Source organism: Blastomyces dermatitidis (genome assembly GCF_000003525.1).
Source record: "Blastomyces dermatitidis ER-3 genomic scaffold supercont1.3, whole genome shotgun sequence".
Lineage (NCBI taxonomy): Eukaryota > Fungi > Ascomycota > Eurotiomycetes > Onygenales > Ajellomycetaceae > Blastomyces > Blastomyces dermatitidis.
In genome coordinates, this window is record NW_025544776.1 from 5,399,548 (window position 1) to 5,416,230 (window position 16,683).

General features: G+C 34.8%; 1 protein-coding gene across 2 annotated transcripts; it reads right to left on the reverse strand.

The window, feature by feature from the left end:
* Positions 1–3,155: 3,155 nt before the first annotated feature.
* On the reverse strand, positions 3,156–5,882 carry BDCG_03328. 2 transcript variants are annotated; one of them, XM_045418928.1, is made up of 6 exons: positions 5,284–5,882; positions 4,893–5,239; positions 4,511–4,824; positions 4,286–4,451; positions 3,788–4,219; positions 3,156–3,624 (listed from the first exon to the last, which is right to left on the reverse strand). In XM_045418928.1, the coding sequence occupies exons 1-5, from the start codon at positions 5,682–5,684 to the stop codon at positions 4,056–4,058; spliced, it is 1,392 nt and encodes a 463-aa protein (XP_045280400.1). In that variant the 5' UTR covers positions 5,685–5,882; the 3' UTR covers positions 3,156–3,624; positions 3,788–4,055. The 2 variants fall into 2 exon arrangements, with proteins under 2 accessions (XP_045280400.1, XP_045280401.1); XM_045418927.1 differs by having other exon boundaries at positions 3,788–4,237; positions 5,284–5,877.
* Between the last annotated feature and the right edge of the window lie 10,801 nt (positions 5,883–16,683).

The following is a 16,683-nucleotide window of genomic DNA, read 5'->3' on the forward strand; positions in this document are numbered from 1 at the left end:
ATCAGAGGAACAGATCTTACACAACTTAATCAATAATTTATAACTTATGAAAGTAAAGATGCAAGATCTGAGTGAATTATAATTATCTACAGCACTATCATCAGTGTTGAAAAAGAAGAGACTTATAATTGAAAAGTCTTAAGAAGTAAGAGAAATCATAGACACTTATGAATCAGATGATCTCACTTATTTCAATCTTTTTATAATTATAAGAAAAGAATGAGAAGCAATGAAGAAATCAGGTGAATGTCACACTTTAATAAGTGATGAGACTGTAGTCAGTTATATAATAACACACTGCAGACAGTGAGTGCAATGCAGTAAAGAGTGATCTCAGAGTAGCAGACTTGCATATAAGTCAGATTACAGAAGAAAAAGAAATTCAGAGTTGAATTTGACTGTTTACATCAGTTTAATTGCAGAGATCATAGAAGATAAACTATCTGAAACATTCACAGACATGTAAGACCAAGTCATCTCAATCTCTGAGAACACTCAGAGATCAGATGAGGTTAGTTTTGATGAGCTGTTCACTGTAGTGATCTAAGTGAGTGAAGAGAGACAGTATAATGCATAAGACAGAATTATAAAAGATGAAAGCTGCTGAACCTAGTCACTGAACACTGTATCATATAGAGATTGTGTAAGAGTAGTGACTAGCAGACAAAGAAAAAGCATAAGAAAAGAAAAGAAATAATGAATTGATCATCAACTGTAAGAGTCAGCTGCAAAAGACAAATGTTATTATACACATCTCATTCATTTTCATACATCACACATTAATCTATTTCCAATGTCACATCACTTGAAAAATGTCAAAAACAAAGGAAATCTCAAAACTCAAGATCTGCAAGAAATTCAAGAGCTGCAAGCTACTCTCACAATAACACTATACATGTCTCTGATTTCTCTACTGCTCTGTGTACAACATTAATGTCATTTATCACAAGATTGACTGAAATGTCAATATAGAAATGTGTACATGTATGTGTAGAGAAATTGAAGAAGAGCACAGAACTCACAGAACCAGAAGTCAGAGCAGAAGAAACAGAGGCAGAAGAAACAGAAGAAGAAGATGCAGAACTGAACAAATGATGACAGGAGTCACTCAGGGCTGAATACTTATAACCTGATATGTGCACAATCTTCTTCACAGAAGAGAGAGAGAGAGAGAAAGCAATGAGAGAAGCTTGAGAGCAGAAGAGAGTAGTCTCAGTGATGTTATCATCTTCAATTAAAATAGTCTCTGGCACTGAAGCAACTAAGAACTATTATTAGTGTATAAAACTGCAAAAACAGAGATAACAATTATCAAATGAATATTCACTGACCTTAGAATTATACATACAATTACAACACACACAAGGCTTCTCAGAAAGAGAGAGAAGAACACAGAGAAATACAGAAAGTAGAATACAGTGTGTGAACAGCTTATTCTCACAATGACATCTCAGACAAGGCATATAAATCTCATGTCTATGAGTGTAAAAGAGTACAACATCTGCATTCTCATTTCTGAAAACACAGATATCTTTCACCTGCATCATGAAGTCAGATAACAGACATCAGAGAATAGACTGATACAGATTGATTATTCTGAAGAAATTCATCAGAGTGAATATCTCTGTAATGTTGAACTTTACAGTTGTAAAAAGTTTCTTGATATCTGTGAATACTATGACTTTATACACAGTAAAACTCATAACAATTTTCTCTAAGAACAGAAAAATCAGTGTCAGAAAGAAAAGATGAAAAAGAAAAAGACTTATAATCTCAACACTGTTAAGAAGAGAGATGATTCTCTGAAATGAATAAACAATTGCTTCATCACAAATATTTAAAACAAACATAATAATTAATGTCTGTAACTGAGCTTCAGATAGTTGTGTTGTACACAGTCTTTATACAATAAATCATTCTGAAAGTTAGTAAGAAGAGCAGAAGTGTACACACTGAGAGACATGATTCATTAAGTCTATATAACATCTTCTTGAAACAGAGAGAGCTAGTAACAAAAGCAGAGACAGTAAAATCAGAGATCACAGAAACAGAAGTAGCAGGAGTGAGAGAATCAGACATAGAAGCAAGTGTAGAAGATTGAGAAGTAGCAGAGAAAGAGACAGAGAGAGAAGCAGCAGAGAAAGAAGCAGTAGAAGAGATAAGAGAGAATGTAGAAGACTCAGCTATATATGACACAGACAATTTCTTCATTATCACATTCTTCAAGTTCTTGATCAAGAATACAACATTGAGTTCACTATCATCAGTGAATACAGATCTGTCAACATGTGAAGATTCTATATAAATAAAAACAAACATATCAGCATCTGCATTCATATAAAATCATGTTAGAAAACACAATCAGAAACTCACTGAGAAGAAGAAATGATTGAGAATGTATAAGAAGATGAAGAAGATGTGTCATCATTCATGATAATACATTGTTTTAACAATTGTTAGAAGATAAATAAGTTCTGATCACATTTCACAACATATTATACTTACTGCTAATGAACTGCTCAGTATGAGCACTACAATGACACTTACTGTGGAAATGAGAAGTCATTGCCAGAAATGTGTACAATGTAATAGATGAACAGATGAAAAGAGTTGAACAGAAGAAGAGATAGAAATCTTGAATGAGATGATGATATTTGATGATGACAATGATGAAGATGATGATTGAAGGATGAGAAAAGTTAGTGAATAAGTGATGTAATATAGTGGAAGTTTCTTTGTGAGGGTGTACACGGGACACTAGCTGAATCAGGGATAGGTCACATAATCGCAAAACACTAGTGGCAAGCTAATCTGCATGAAGCTAGGGTGTATGACATGGTCATGTGAGTGTGACTGAATCTGGTGAGGGAGGATGTGGTTCGGAAGAATGTACAACTGTCAGATAATAACACAGCCGCTTCTGAACTACTAGTGTATGTGTGTAAAGGGGCCATAGCGTACGCTAATTAATTTAGTGTATGAGATTACAATATAAGAAGCCGGCATACGCCTGTAATCGTACGCTGGCTTAAGCAACCTTTGAATCACATTTTTATAGCTATCTGAGTTTCAGATAGAAAGTATATTAAGTACTTAATTTCTATCTCAGTTGAGAATAAGAATTTTATATTTAATTAATTTAAATCATACTTCTCTTTCAATCTAGCCCTGAGACTATTGTATAATACACAATGCATTATAATATACTCAGAATTTTAATCTGAATTGCAGAATGAGCATTCTGTTAAATTAAATCAAGATATAAAAAGATATCTCAGCAATGATACTTGATATATCAACAATAACAAGGACAGACCGCCTCACCACGAACTCGCTCAATTTTTCGAATAAGAACCCGCCGATAGATCCATCGAAGAGCCCTCGATCATACGAGCATTTTGACCCCATCGCCGACCGCATACCCCGTGTGGTGTCCAGCCGAACGTGAACCAGATGTGGTTCGAACTCCTGTGTGGGATTATCCCCCGTTTCCCCCTACCACACCACAACCCCGTGTCAAATTGCCATACAAATTGTAAGGTGAAGAGACCTAGCCATATGCGCCAATCTTCTTGATTTTGGAAGATCCCTGACCTGTAATTGTGGAGATATCTGAAGAGCAACCTCCGCGAAAACCCTGTCTATCTTTGATGTTCCAAAACATCAACACCAAGTCCCACTCACGTACCGCCCTTCCCAATCTGGCCTATCTCCGGCAGAAAGATACAAAAAGATACCTCAGCAATAGTATCGAGCACATAACCAACGGACACATCTGAAGTGCAACCTCCGCGAAAACCCTGTCTGTCTTTGGTGTTTCAAGACATCAATGCCAAGTCCCACTCAACAAACAAACCAAGGGCGCCAAGGCGTGACCAGACGGGTCGGTTGTTTAATGTTATTGTTTCTGAATCTATCTAAATGCCTGTTTTATATCTGTATGTAGGCTGTGAACTTCTAATAAGTATGACTATAGACATCAATATTTGTGTCTCTCAGGGCATGAATCAAATTTTATTCCTGTTTAGCGGCGCCAGGCAAAATGCAGGCTATCACTAGCTAATTCTGAGCCATGGATCGGCGAGTAAGTCTTTTGCACTGCTGCGCTCTTCTGGCTGCCATCGTAACATTCTCATGATAAAGTCTAGGAATGATATTTTGTCTTCACCTTCGACCTGATTTAGAGAATCTACCAAGGAGAGACCTTCTGGGATCAATTCTGGATATCGGAATGCACCTAGTTAAATAGTGAGCAGGCACTCGTACGAGATCGAGAGATACATACCACTATGGTCAAAATACTTTGTACTCTCGCTTCCTTGGTCGAGAAGCTCTTTCGGTGGCGGTCCCAATAGTGCGATCATGTGCGCCAGATGCCTCTCGCTCGTATACTCCATTTTGTGCGGATTAAGCGCCTCGAAGATACCATCTTTTTCAAGCAAGTCCCATAACTATTCAATCAGGAGGTTAACAATTCGTACACTTTCCATTGTAGGGTCTGGTTCCATACCAGAACACCAACGTTCCATATATCTGCACTGTAACTCCAACCTGCGGTGAGGATAATTTCTGGGGCACGATAGTCGTCTGGTTGAATGGTATGATAATACGGATGAGATACATCCCCACGTACAGCAAGACCAAAATCAGTAATCACTGGTCTTCCTATCCCTTTTGTCTGCAAACCAAGTCCATTTCGAGATAGATAGATTATCCGGTCCTCCAGAATCTTCTGAGGGAGAGGGTGCTCAAATTCCTCGCGTGCAACAATTTCCAATATGGATTCGTCCCTTAATCCAACTAGGATATTATCGGATTTAAGATCTTGTGCTTCCGTTAGTCCATGTAGTCCAAGTAGAATGCGGCTTCCGTGTTGTTGGAGACATAGTTACCGGTGTGGATGACATGGCATTCACTGTGAAGGTATTCAAGTCCTTGAAGCACCATTGTGGCTATTAGCTTAAGGACATCCGAGGGTAGCACGTCGTTTTGAAAGCGTTGTTTGAATATCCAAAGAGGCTCTCGTAAAGTATAAAAGACCAGGCACACATGTGTGCCACATGGCCCACGTAGTTCGAATGAGTCGAGCAGAGTTCGTACAAAGTCATAACCAACATGTTGGGGATTCGCTTTTGTAATGTGCTCTGTGATACGTAATTCCGTCTCGGCTGACTTTTTATCGGCGTAATTATTCGCGCTGACCTTGATTGTAACATAACGCCGCGGTAGCCAGCGCCATCTGTGCTGTTAGCGATTAAACTGGCCCCTGGGGTTTAAACTCACTGATGCAAATCTTGTGCCAGCCACACAGTTGAACTTGTGCCCCAACCGAGTTTCGCGACAACTTGATATCTATCGTTCAAAACTTGGTACAGGCGGACCGGGTAGAAATGGCTTGGGTTATATCGCGGGGCGCGTTCCTCCTCAATAGGTCCAGTCGCGGTAAGACTCGCAGCCACAGACGCTGGTGCAGCGAAAGGAGTGGATTGGAAAATTCTCCGCGTGAACATCATGGGCGCCTTGAGTCGAAGCAACATTATGTAGGTTAATGTCCAGGGTTTGTATCCTGCAACATTCACATCAGTAACGGTCTTCAAAAAGTTAACAACACTTCTAGTCTGTGTTTTCCGACTAAGCCTAAGTAAGCTTGGTCGCGCTAGTTGGGGGGACCACGTTTTGTGCATTTGGCATGCGCAGTCAGCCCTATACAATTCCTCGTTACCCACAACGCAAACAGCTGTGCTACGCCTCTCTGAAGTGGAGTTGATAACCACTCTCGGTCGTCTACGGAAAACAAGCTCTCCTCTAGCAATTTAGATGTTCATTTTTATTCACATCGTCTTTTAGATAGTCTTAGTTCGAAAATCTCGTGCTAAACAAAAACCAGGCTCGCAGATTAAGCCTGTAGTTCCATTCACACCTCCCCCCCTCAGCACTGTTAAACTCCTCCTTCGAAAACTTCACCTCCCCGTCATGATACCAATGCCCCGACGTGATGCGAGTTCCATTTTTATCCAGCAACTGCCCTGACACGCGAAGTTTGGGGTCTCGTGGTGATGGGTGCTCTTGACCCCTAGGAAGAAGTGAGCAAATTATTGAGTTAAGCGAAGAATAAACATACGCGATTTCAACTGTCCCTACTCTATCTTTGAGCTTCGAATTGTTTTCAATTGATTTCTCGATCATCTCGTCGTACTTAGCTACTCGCTGAGTGCCTTTCCATATTATCTGAAGCAAAGATCGAGCGCTGGAGGAGAAGAAACGGGACATGGTGAAGAATGTGAAGCTATTCGATATTGAATTACGCGGAAGCTAAAGAAGGAACCCAAACCCTTGAATGAATTAAACGAATATACCAGGACATCCACAGCAGTCAGTGTTTCACTGATACTTTGAAGAGGATTTCGATGGCTTTTTATCGCTCCACCCATGTTGGTACATTTCGCTCTATCAATTCATATCTCAACGCCTTCATTTCCCAATCACGTTAAGACGTTCCTTGCATGTTCTGAGTCACAGGCAATATCAAATATCACTTCCAGTCATCAAAGCGCTAAATGATGATTTGGTATTGGTTGCTGTTCAGGCAACAATGGCTCTTCTGTGCTGCGGAGAATGTGGACAGTGGAGATGATGGCTATATGGCGTTGTAGATAGGTTCTTCGCGGGAAGTATTCTCTGGAGATTTCTGGGATGGCGAACAGAATGATAACGCATCTTGTTACAAGATATCCCTATCAATGCAAAAATGGTCTTGGGCGTTTGAGGGGCGAACTCGTCACAGTACAGCACCGTGATGGTATTTCAAAGTGTTGGGACATGGAAGGCAGTTTCAGGCTACGTTTAGAATTATCACTTGGGGCATATTGAAGCGGACTTGTCTAAAGAATGACTTTCGACGACAAATATTAATCTACCCCTTTCCATCGAATAACAATTTCTGTCTTTCTTCACCCACTCGTACTTGCTTTCTTGCATCTCAGCCTCCATAGTCTTTCCTCTTCATCCACAAAAGCGGCCCCCAGATTCTAAACACCCTAAGATATCCAGATTTGGTTATGGCGATTGGCTCAGCAGGTACTATCTGGGTAGTGCTCAATACTCTTGGTTCAGTGCGAGCCAATTGTTTCATGCAATGTAGGCTGTAGCCTGGCATCTAGGCAATATCTCCCATGACTCAACCATTACAAGTAGCATTTCTGAGTGGCAGATATCCCTGTCAATGCAAGAGGAGTTGGAGCGCGGATTCACATGCAGGTGTAACTAGTGGATAAAGTACCAAGTTGGTATTCTCAGGTGTCACTTAATATCTTCTTCCAGTATAGCGTGTCTGCTGAGCCGCCCCGATCGATGCACATCCGCGGGTGACTGGATGTGCTTCTGTGCAGCAGAGCTCCGCTAAGATTAGCGATGCACGGGCATATATGAAGAGGAATGGAGCATATTTGGAGGACATTACCAGGATGAAAATATCGTAGGCTTGTCGACACGTTCATCGTAATATTCCTTGTTCTCGTGGTGATGTGAGGCCATAATGCAAAGCTGCACAGAAATGTCTTACCGAATATATATATAAATCTATTTACGTCGTTTCTTTGGCATCTTGAATGCTTCTGCAGATTTCTTTCCAAGAGCATCCAAGTTTTGCGAACCGTCTCCTCCTCCAGTACAGATGTAAAACTCGAACCCTGTGTATCAGCCCCTTCGACACCCTGTGAAAGTTCGGGTAGCTTCGCATAACAGCTAGTTTAAAAAATGTTAAATAAATATAAAATAAATATAATCTATATATAGGCTATGGCTACTCTGAGGGATAGGGGATATATCGAGCATGACTAGGCCATGAATATTCTAATATGCCTTCCGGTTTAAACCAGTTCATTTCCTAGATTACCAATACTCTGCTGAGCGTTACTGGAACCCCACAAGAGAGACGGGTATTTATGGGTCAAGTAAATAATCTCATCTGGTTAACCAAACAATAGCCAATGGTGCAGTGGTTCTCCCTCAAAGCGACCGTAGCTATCACCCTTCAGGCAAACATAGGACCGGTCATATTTATGGACCTTGCTGTTTTAAGTAAAAAAACGGGTGATTTGAAACGACCAACTAGAAACCTGTAGATTTACGCCTCTAAGACTAGAGATGAGAGGTTATGGGGACATGTCTTGGATGCGTGGGGTATATTGATACAACAATGAAATGGACGATAGGGGCAAACTTCTTTGGATTGCACATTGTGTCTTAGCAAAATCTAAATTTACATGAATTTCTATAATCTTCTATGGCCAAACATTTCATATGTACCTCTTAGAATGGTTTTACATCTACGGAAGCACACATTCATTGTTCTCAACATGATCTAAGGCCGGCGCGAATCTGCGGATTACTGGCCCCAGTTAATGCATTCAAACAAGACATGAACCGGCACTATGAATTGGCCTGATTCTATACTGAAGACAGGATGTGATCCCGGATTGCAACTTCGCGGTAAAATCATGTCAACATCCAATCAAAGTGATCTACACAGGTAACAAGTACTTCACTCTGTCTATGCTCCCTGACATTGCTGAATGGTATCTTTGAGAGCCTGCTATCACAATGCAACTCTATGAGGAAGCAAGTACATGATCACACATGTAAGTTTGTGCAAGAAACAGAGATAGATTATTTCTAGTAATTTATATCACTGATTATTATTATTATTATTATTCTTCAATTATAGATGTATGCAGTCAGAGACTATAACATCTACCTGAGAACCTTTAGTTCTCAGAGTTTTTCCTATATCTATAGAGTCAACTATTATACACTTATCAATTTCAGATATACAAAATCAGAAAATTCCAGCTCAGAATACAAAAACTATTTATAAATTGCAGTATTTTAACATCTTCTGATACTTTGAAATCATTTGAAAATATCATGACAAAGAAAAAGAGAATATAGTCTTAAAGATAGACATATTAGATAGATAGATAGAAAAGAATAGAAAGAAATAAGTACAGTAAAAAGAGACTATAATAAAATAAAATTATTAAAAGATAGTGTATAGCTGTTTTAACAGACTATATTTAATTAACTTTTATCTCTTCATATTCAAATACTTCTGAATTGAGTTATTTTCTTATAGCTGCTTGAGTTTCTAATAGAAAGTCTATTAAGTATTTAATTTCTGTCTCAGTTGAGAATAAGAATCTCATATTTAATTAATTTAAATTATACTTCTTCTTTAATCTGACTCTGAGACTATTGTATAATGTATAATGTATTATAATATACTTAGAATTTTCATTTATATTACAGAATAAGCACTCTGTTGAATCAAATCTATTATTAAATCTTTGTATATAGAATTTGAAATAATCATATTCTAGTTTTAGCTGAATTATAAATGAGAATATTTTCTTTTTATATTTAATTGAACAAGATTTTCACTTTGATTTTATCTCAAATCTTGAATAATGTATACTCTTCTTTTGTTTCTATCAGCTTTCATTTCACTTATTTAAACAAGATTCTTTTATCTTTCTCTTTATAAAAGATCAGAACACTGTTTTTTAAATAGATCTACTTAATTCTGAACTCTTTTTTACAGCTGAATCAGTCAATTCATTGTCATGAATATTCATATAAGCAGGAACTTAATATAGATAAATTATCAGTTTTAATATTCTTCTCTTTTGAATTTTTAAAACAGAGTTTAAAATCAGTTCAAGATTTATTTGATTATTATAAATCTGACTATTTCTAAGTCTTTTTAAAGCAGATTGACTATCAGAGAATATTTATATCTCTTTCAAACTATTTTCTCTTTTATAAGATTTTATTTCAATGAGTTTGAAAGCTTTCACTATTATAAATAGTTCAGTATCAAAGACTTCAGATTCACAGTCTAAATTTCAGAAATCTGAGATAAAATTGATATTATCTTCAGTATAAGCAATGCCTGTATCTAATCTATTCAAATTCTCATTTTTTAAGTCATCTGAGTGAATCAGAATAGAGTCTTTTATATTGATTATAGAGATCTTCTTTAAATGCTGTTTATATTCTCTCTCTTTAGATAGTTCACTTATTTATAAGTCTATGAGAGATTCTAGCTTTTCTCTTCAGAGAGATATCTTCTCATGATCAATTTTCTCAACATTTAATAAAGAAAATTAATTCTTAATAAGTGAATATAGTCTATACAGTTGAGAGAGCACTTTCTTTAAAGTATTATTCTTATTTCAATCAAGAAATCTATTTCAATTCAGTTCATTCTCTGAGTTAACTGATAAAAATGAAGAAGAGACTCTTTCTCTGATTATATAATTTAAGCTTATCTTCATAACTCTTAGAGTATAGTTCATACAGGTCTTTTCAAATTAAATAGTAGAAGATGAAATTAAAGCTTTAATTTTCATTACTTTAATAGAAGATAATTTGAATGCTCTCAGAATTCTTCTCAAAGCTCTATTTTATAGACTTTGAAACAGTTCAGTGAAGTTATCTTAATTATTTCATTAAACTTGAACTTTATAATCAGCTACTGAGATAATACAGACTATGTATAACTATCTTATAGTCTGAAAAGATAGATCTCTCTCAGTATTTAATAGTCTGATTATACTATTCAGTAGTCTCTCTGTCTTGATAATTCTTTATTGAATATGATATTTAAAATTCAACTTGAAGTTTAATCATACTTCTAGTCATTTGATATTTAAACTGAGTTTAATCTCTTTATTCAAAAGAGTTAGACTTAGTTCTTTCTCATTTAATCTGGAAAAAAAGTGAATTAACTCAGTTTTATTCATATTAAATTGAATTAGATTGATATCTACTCTAACAAAGATTTTCTTTACTACTTTCTCAATCACTTCTAAATTCTCTTTGATTATCTTTGAACTGTAGAGTAAATCAATATCATCTACATAACTTAAAGATCTCACTATTTTTATCTCTCTATTCTTGAATAGATATGCAGTGTCATTACATATTTCAACCGCTTCACTACGAACTCGCTCGATTTTTCGAATAAGAACCCGCCGATAGATCCATCGAAAAGCCCTCGATCATACAGGCATTTTGACCCCATCACTGACCGCATACCCCGTGTGGTGGTGGAGTTATCCAGCCAAATGTGAACCAGACATCGTTCAGAACTCCTGCGTGGGATTATCCCTCATTCTCCTCTATCACACCACAATCCCAGGCCAAATTGCCATACAAATTGTAAGGTGAAGAGATCTAGCCATATGCATCAATCTTCTTGATTTTGAAAGATTCTCAATCTGTAGTTGTGAAGATATCTGAGAACTGATCTCTGTGAAAACCCTGTTCATCTTTGATGTTTCAAAACATCAATGCCAAGTCTCACTCTCATACTGCTCTTCTCAATCTGACTCATTCTCAGCAGAAAAATATAAAAAGATATCTCAGTGATAATATTAAGTATATAATTAACAGTCACTTCTGAAGTGTAATCTCTGCAGTCTGTCTTCAGTGTATCTAGACATTAATATCAAGTCTCATTCTCATATCATCTCTCTCAATCTGGTTCATCTCTGACAGAAAAGTACAAAAAGATACCTCAGCAACTGTACTCAATATATAATCAGCAGATATAACAACTATAAAATCAGTATATCTCAAGATCTGACTGAGTCTTTGATCTCTGTACAGTGAGATATATTAAATCTAGTTTTAATATCTCAATATTCAATAGATTCTGCAAGGGATTGAGAACAGCAATACTAGATTTCTATTGAATTTGAGAATTAACTCTATATTAATATAATCATTGATAAAGTCTTCTATTTTGAGATATAAATAACCATTTCCTCTACATTCTGCTGACAATATTTATATTATTATATAGAAACAGACTTATATTCTCTATAATATCAAGACTCTGAAGAGAGAAAGTCTTGATAGAAAGTATATAGTAGTGCATATCTTAGCAGTTTCTATCTTATTCTTCTACAGCAGTTAATGTAAAAAAAAGATCTTAGAAATAGTTTTTTACTTCTCTTGAAAAAGTAAGATGTTTTTCTCTGAGTTTTATACAATATTCTTACAAAGAATTAAAAACAAAGTTGTTTTCTATCATAATTTCATATTCTTTTAAGTAAGAATTACTTTTTCAGTAGCTGAAGAGCTTTTATTAATACTTAATTCTGTTTTACACTCTTTATTAACTGATTTGAGTTGCACACTTGTTATGTGAGAAGAATTTAATGATTTAGAATAAAATTGAATATTTTTAATCAATTTCTCTGCAAAAAATTGATTTATTTTTTATCAGTTTTTCTCTCAAAAACTGTCATATTATCTGATTTATTATTAATTGATATCATACTTTTTCTCACTGTATCTTAAGAAAGAGATTGTAAAGATTTTATTGATTTATCTTAAAAATCAATTTTAGTTTATTAGATTCTCTTCAAAAATCTAACCTAGTTACTGAACTAGTGTGAAAAAAATCAGATGTTTTATACATAAAAGTCTTTTATTCTTCTTTTGAAACAGTCTGATCAACTTTTCAATTGAAAACAGACTTAGAAATATCTCAATTGAAACAGTCTGATCAACTTTTCATTGAGTGAAAACAATGAGTTCAAAAATACACTCAGTTGATGTGAAAAAAGATGCTTTCTCAAATGCTATTTCTGAGATTGAAATTCTGAACAGAAGAAAGAAAGAAGAAATAGAGAAACAATAAGTTCTTGAAATACAGAAACTTGAAAAAGTAAGTAAGATTCTTGAAAAGCAGTGTCTGAGTGAGATAAATGAAGAAGTTCTGTTAATTCTTCATACTCAGGCTAGATAACTACAGAAGATAATCAAGTTCAAACTTGAAATCTCAAACATAGTTCAAAAAACCTTGAAAATTCCTAGTACAATCACTGACTCTTTATCTTGTTCTTCTTCTTTCTTTTTTTCTACTTCTTCTTCTTCTTTGAATCAGAAGAAAACATATGCTCAAGCAGCTGAATCTGCTATCTTTAAATCTGCTGTCTCAAAACCTGCTCAAAATCCTGAGAAAACTGAGAAGAATACTGCTCATGCCTCTATTCATAGAAAAGTGAAAAAGAAAATGTAAAAAGAGAAAAACTTTCAAATCTTCAGAAATAGAAGACTTATTCTCAAAGTTTCAAATCAGAACATTCTGCAAAGAAACAAGCTATACTTAAATCTTATTTTCAGAATCAGAAATGAAATTAATCAGCAGTTCTTTTCTCAGTTAATAACTGATATTAAAGTTCAAAAATCAGTTATAGCTTCAATTGAGTCATCATTCTTTAAAAACTTCATCATTCTGACTACAATATCTGAATTCAGTGCTGAATTCCTTATTCAGAATGAGAATCTCTGAAAGTCAGCAGTAGAATCTTTGTTAAACATAACAATTCTATCTAAAAGAGATGAAAAGTGAGATAAATTCATTCATTATAATATTTCAGTTGAAATTTTTGACTGTGAAGAAGAAATGCTACTTCTCAAAAATGAATTAGAAGAATACAACTCTATTCAACTGAGAAAGAAGCCTGTATAACTAAATTCAATTGAGTTCAGATAAAGCAGGAGAAATGTCTCTGTTCTAGTATATATAAAAACACTTGAACAGTCAAAGATCTCTGAAGTAAGAGTAGCAGATTTGAAAATGAGAGTTCATGAATACAAAGACTCAAGAATGAATCTCAAAGCTCAAACACAGTGTTCAAACTGTCAAAGATATGAACACTTTGCAATCTTCTATTTCAGAGACTCAAAATGTGCATTCTGTATCAGAGATAATAAAACTAGTGAGTATAAATATGAAACATGCTTAAAAAGAGATGAAATATATCAATACACTCTGCTTAAATGCTCTAATTGCAAAGAAAAACATGTATCTAGCTTAAAAGAATATATGTTTACTTCAAGAACTTAAAAGAACTGAAGAAAAGATGAAGCTCAGAGTAAATCTAGAACTGAAGAGAATAGTCAAGTCAGTAAACTCACAACTGCAAGCTTAAAAAAAAGAAACTCTCAACTATCTAAGTCTTCAAACTTCAATTCTTCAGCTAAATGTAAATAGAATTTGAATTCTCAAACTTCTGTTAAGATTAGAGAATTGAGAAATGACTCTGATAATAAACTAGATATAATGCAAGCAGTTAAGATTTCTACTTTTCAGAACAGTTATAATCTACTATCTGATAATAATGATTAGATTCTACTCTACTCTCTTTTAGTATGAATATACAACAAAAACAACAAAAAAAGTTTAAAAACTCTTCAAAAATCACATTTATTCAAAATAATATGAATAGAAACTCAAATTGTATTTATTCTTATCTTCAAATTGCATTTGAATAAAAAGTTGATTTTATACTACTTCAGAAGCTGAATTTTAATACTGAGTAAAAATATGTTTTTTCTCATTCAAGCTACTACTGCTTTTTACCTCAAAAGTCTGAGATAAAGTCAAGAGTAGTGATCTATGAAAGAAAGAGATCAAGATATTAATTTAATCTAAGATTTAATATCATGTCTGACTCTGATATTCTGATGAGTGACATTATAGATAAAGAAAATAAGTTTGATACTATACAGCTCATATGTGGTTCGGAAGAACGTACGACCGTCGGATAATAACGCGGCCGCTTCCGAACTACTAGCGTACGCGTACAAGTGTAAAGAGGCCATAGCGGCCGCTAATTAAATTAGTGTATGATATTACAATATATAAGAAGCCGGCGTACACCTGTAATCATATGCTAGCTTAAGCAATCTTTGAATCACATCTGATAGCATGTTTAAAAACTGGTGAGAAGTACAGACTTTTTCAGAGCATGATAATTTCATCTATGAAGTGATTCATAGTTATCATGCCAGTGTGGTCCTAGAACATCTTAAAAAGATAGTGTATGAAGAGTAGTGAGTGAAAGAGCATTCAATTGATGCTGCTTTGCTTGTTGAGGAAAAACTTCACACTCAGATGAATATCATGTATGCGAACAGATGAGATGTGAGAAAAAGAGATGAAAGTGATGAATCAGATTCAAAGAAGACTGCTCTTCACTTAAAGAGATAAAAGAGAGAGTGATCATCACCAGAGTTGTACAATGATAACAGAAATCATATAACAATATAGCAATAGAATGATATAGCAATATAATGATACAGTGATATAGTGATATAATGATAGATATTGTACAATCAATCAGAAATCAATCACTGAAATGAATATCTTTTCTAGCTGATACAAACAACACTCTTCTCTGCTATCTGAACTGGAAGATATGCAGAACCTCTTAGAGAGTTTACTTAAAACAGTAAGAAAAGCAGCTGAGACTGCTGAATCAGAATTGAAGCTCTGTATATATATGAGAATTCTAAATGAGATTGAGACCTTGTGTACACAGTGACAGACTGAGACAGAAGTCAAATAACAATTGATATTCACTGTAAATTAAGTATTTACTATGAAGAGCTTTACTGATACAATCATCATCATCAATAAAAATAGAGAAAACCAGATCTTAGATCTGCAGCAGAAGATCAAACATTTATACAGATAGATAACTACACTGAATCTGAAGATCTTATCATGATTGTTCATAATCTCTTTAAAAGTATATACATTATCAGAGACTGCTGTGCAGAATGAGAATCTGAGTATAAGATACATTAAGCTGAGAGATCTGTCAGAGTTACTAAGCTTTAATAGTGACTGAAAAAATGATGCTGCAATCAGCTGACTAAGTCAGATGTAATCATATTATCAGATTGAATGTGAACTTATAGACAGATAGTTAACAGAATTTCAATAAGTTTTAAGATCTACTATGTTTCTACATAGAAAAGTGAAGTCATTATAAATGACTGATAAAAAGATGAATCTCACAGATCTGAAGTAATATTCATTCTTATAAATATGAAATGAGTTTTTCAAGTGAATCTTACATAACTTTGAGAAAGTGAATATATAAGATAAGTGTTATGAATACTTCACTGAGTGTAGATAAGTGAGTAATCTTATATTATACTTCATACACTTCAGCTTACACTATCTCACATTGAATGAAGAGCTTTCAACATCTTTCTATTTACAGATCTTCATTCATGATCTTATATCTGAGTTGAGAGTGGAATGAAAATGCTTAATCTCACAGTCAGACACAGTGAAGAAAGTATATAATATTCTCATTGTACAGAAATAAGTGAGTCAATTATGACAGAAAATACTGTAATTGAGTATATCTCAGTGAAGAATGAGTAATCAGACTTCTATAATACAAGTTACATACTCAGACATAATGAATCTAGATCTGAATGTCATTGTTAAAGCACTGAATTTCCTGAAAAAGAAATCTTCTGAGTGAAAATCTTGATGTTATAAACATTAAGCTTGCTTCAACTGTGAATGTTAAAATCATGATGTAAAAGATTGCACTCAGTGTACACAGTCAAGAGAAGTAAGAGAGTTAAAAAACTAGCAGAATCAGTGAGCTCAGAGACACTCACTGATATTCTATGAAAAGTCTTCAAAATGAAAGAGATGTCTATGTTAGATGATTCTCTGAATTCTATAAATGTAAAGAAGAAGCAGGCTTCTGAATGAGATATAAGTGAGAATGATGAAATGAATACTCATCTCAATGCCTTGAGACCTGAAATATTAATGTATAGAGAGTACTTGAGTAAGAA

Bases quoted from the DNA above. Each gene is read 5' to 3' on its own strand.
- BDCG_03328 (XM_045418927.1), bottom strand. From the start codon at position 5,684: ATGCACAAAACGTGGTCCCCCCAACTAGCGCGACCAAGCTTACTTAGG. The intron at 5,240-5,283 runs GTGAGTTTAAAC...CTAACAGCACAG, and splicing joins CTGGCACAAGATTTGCATCA to ATGGCGCTGGCTACCGCGGC. The intron at 4,238-4,285 runs GTATGTATCTCT...CTATTTAACTAG, and splicing joins AAAGTATTTTGACCATAGTG to GTGCATTCCGATATCCAGAA.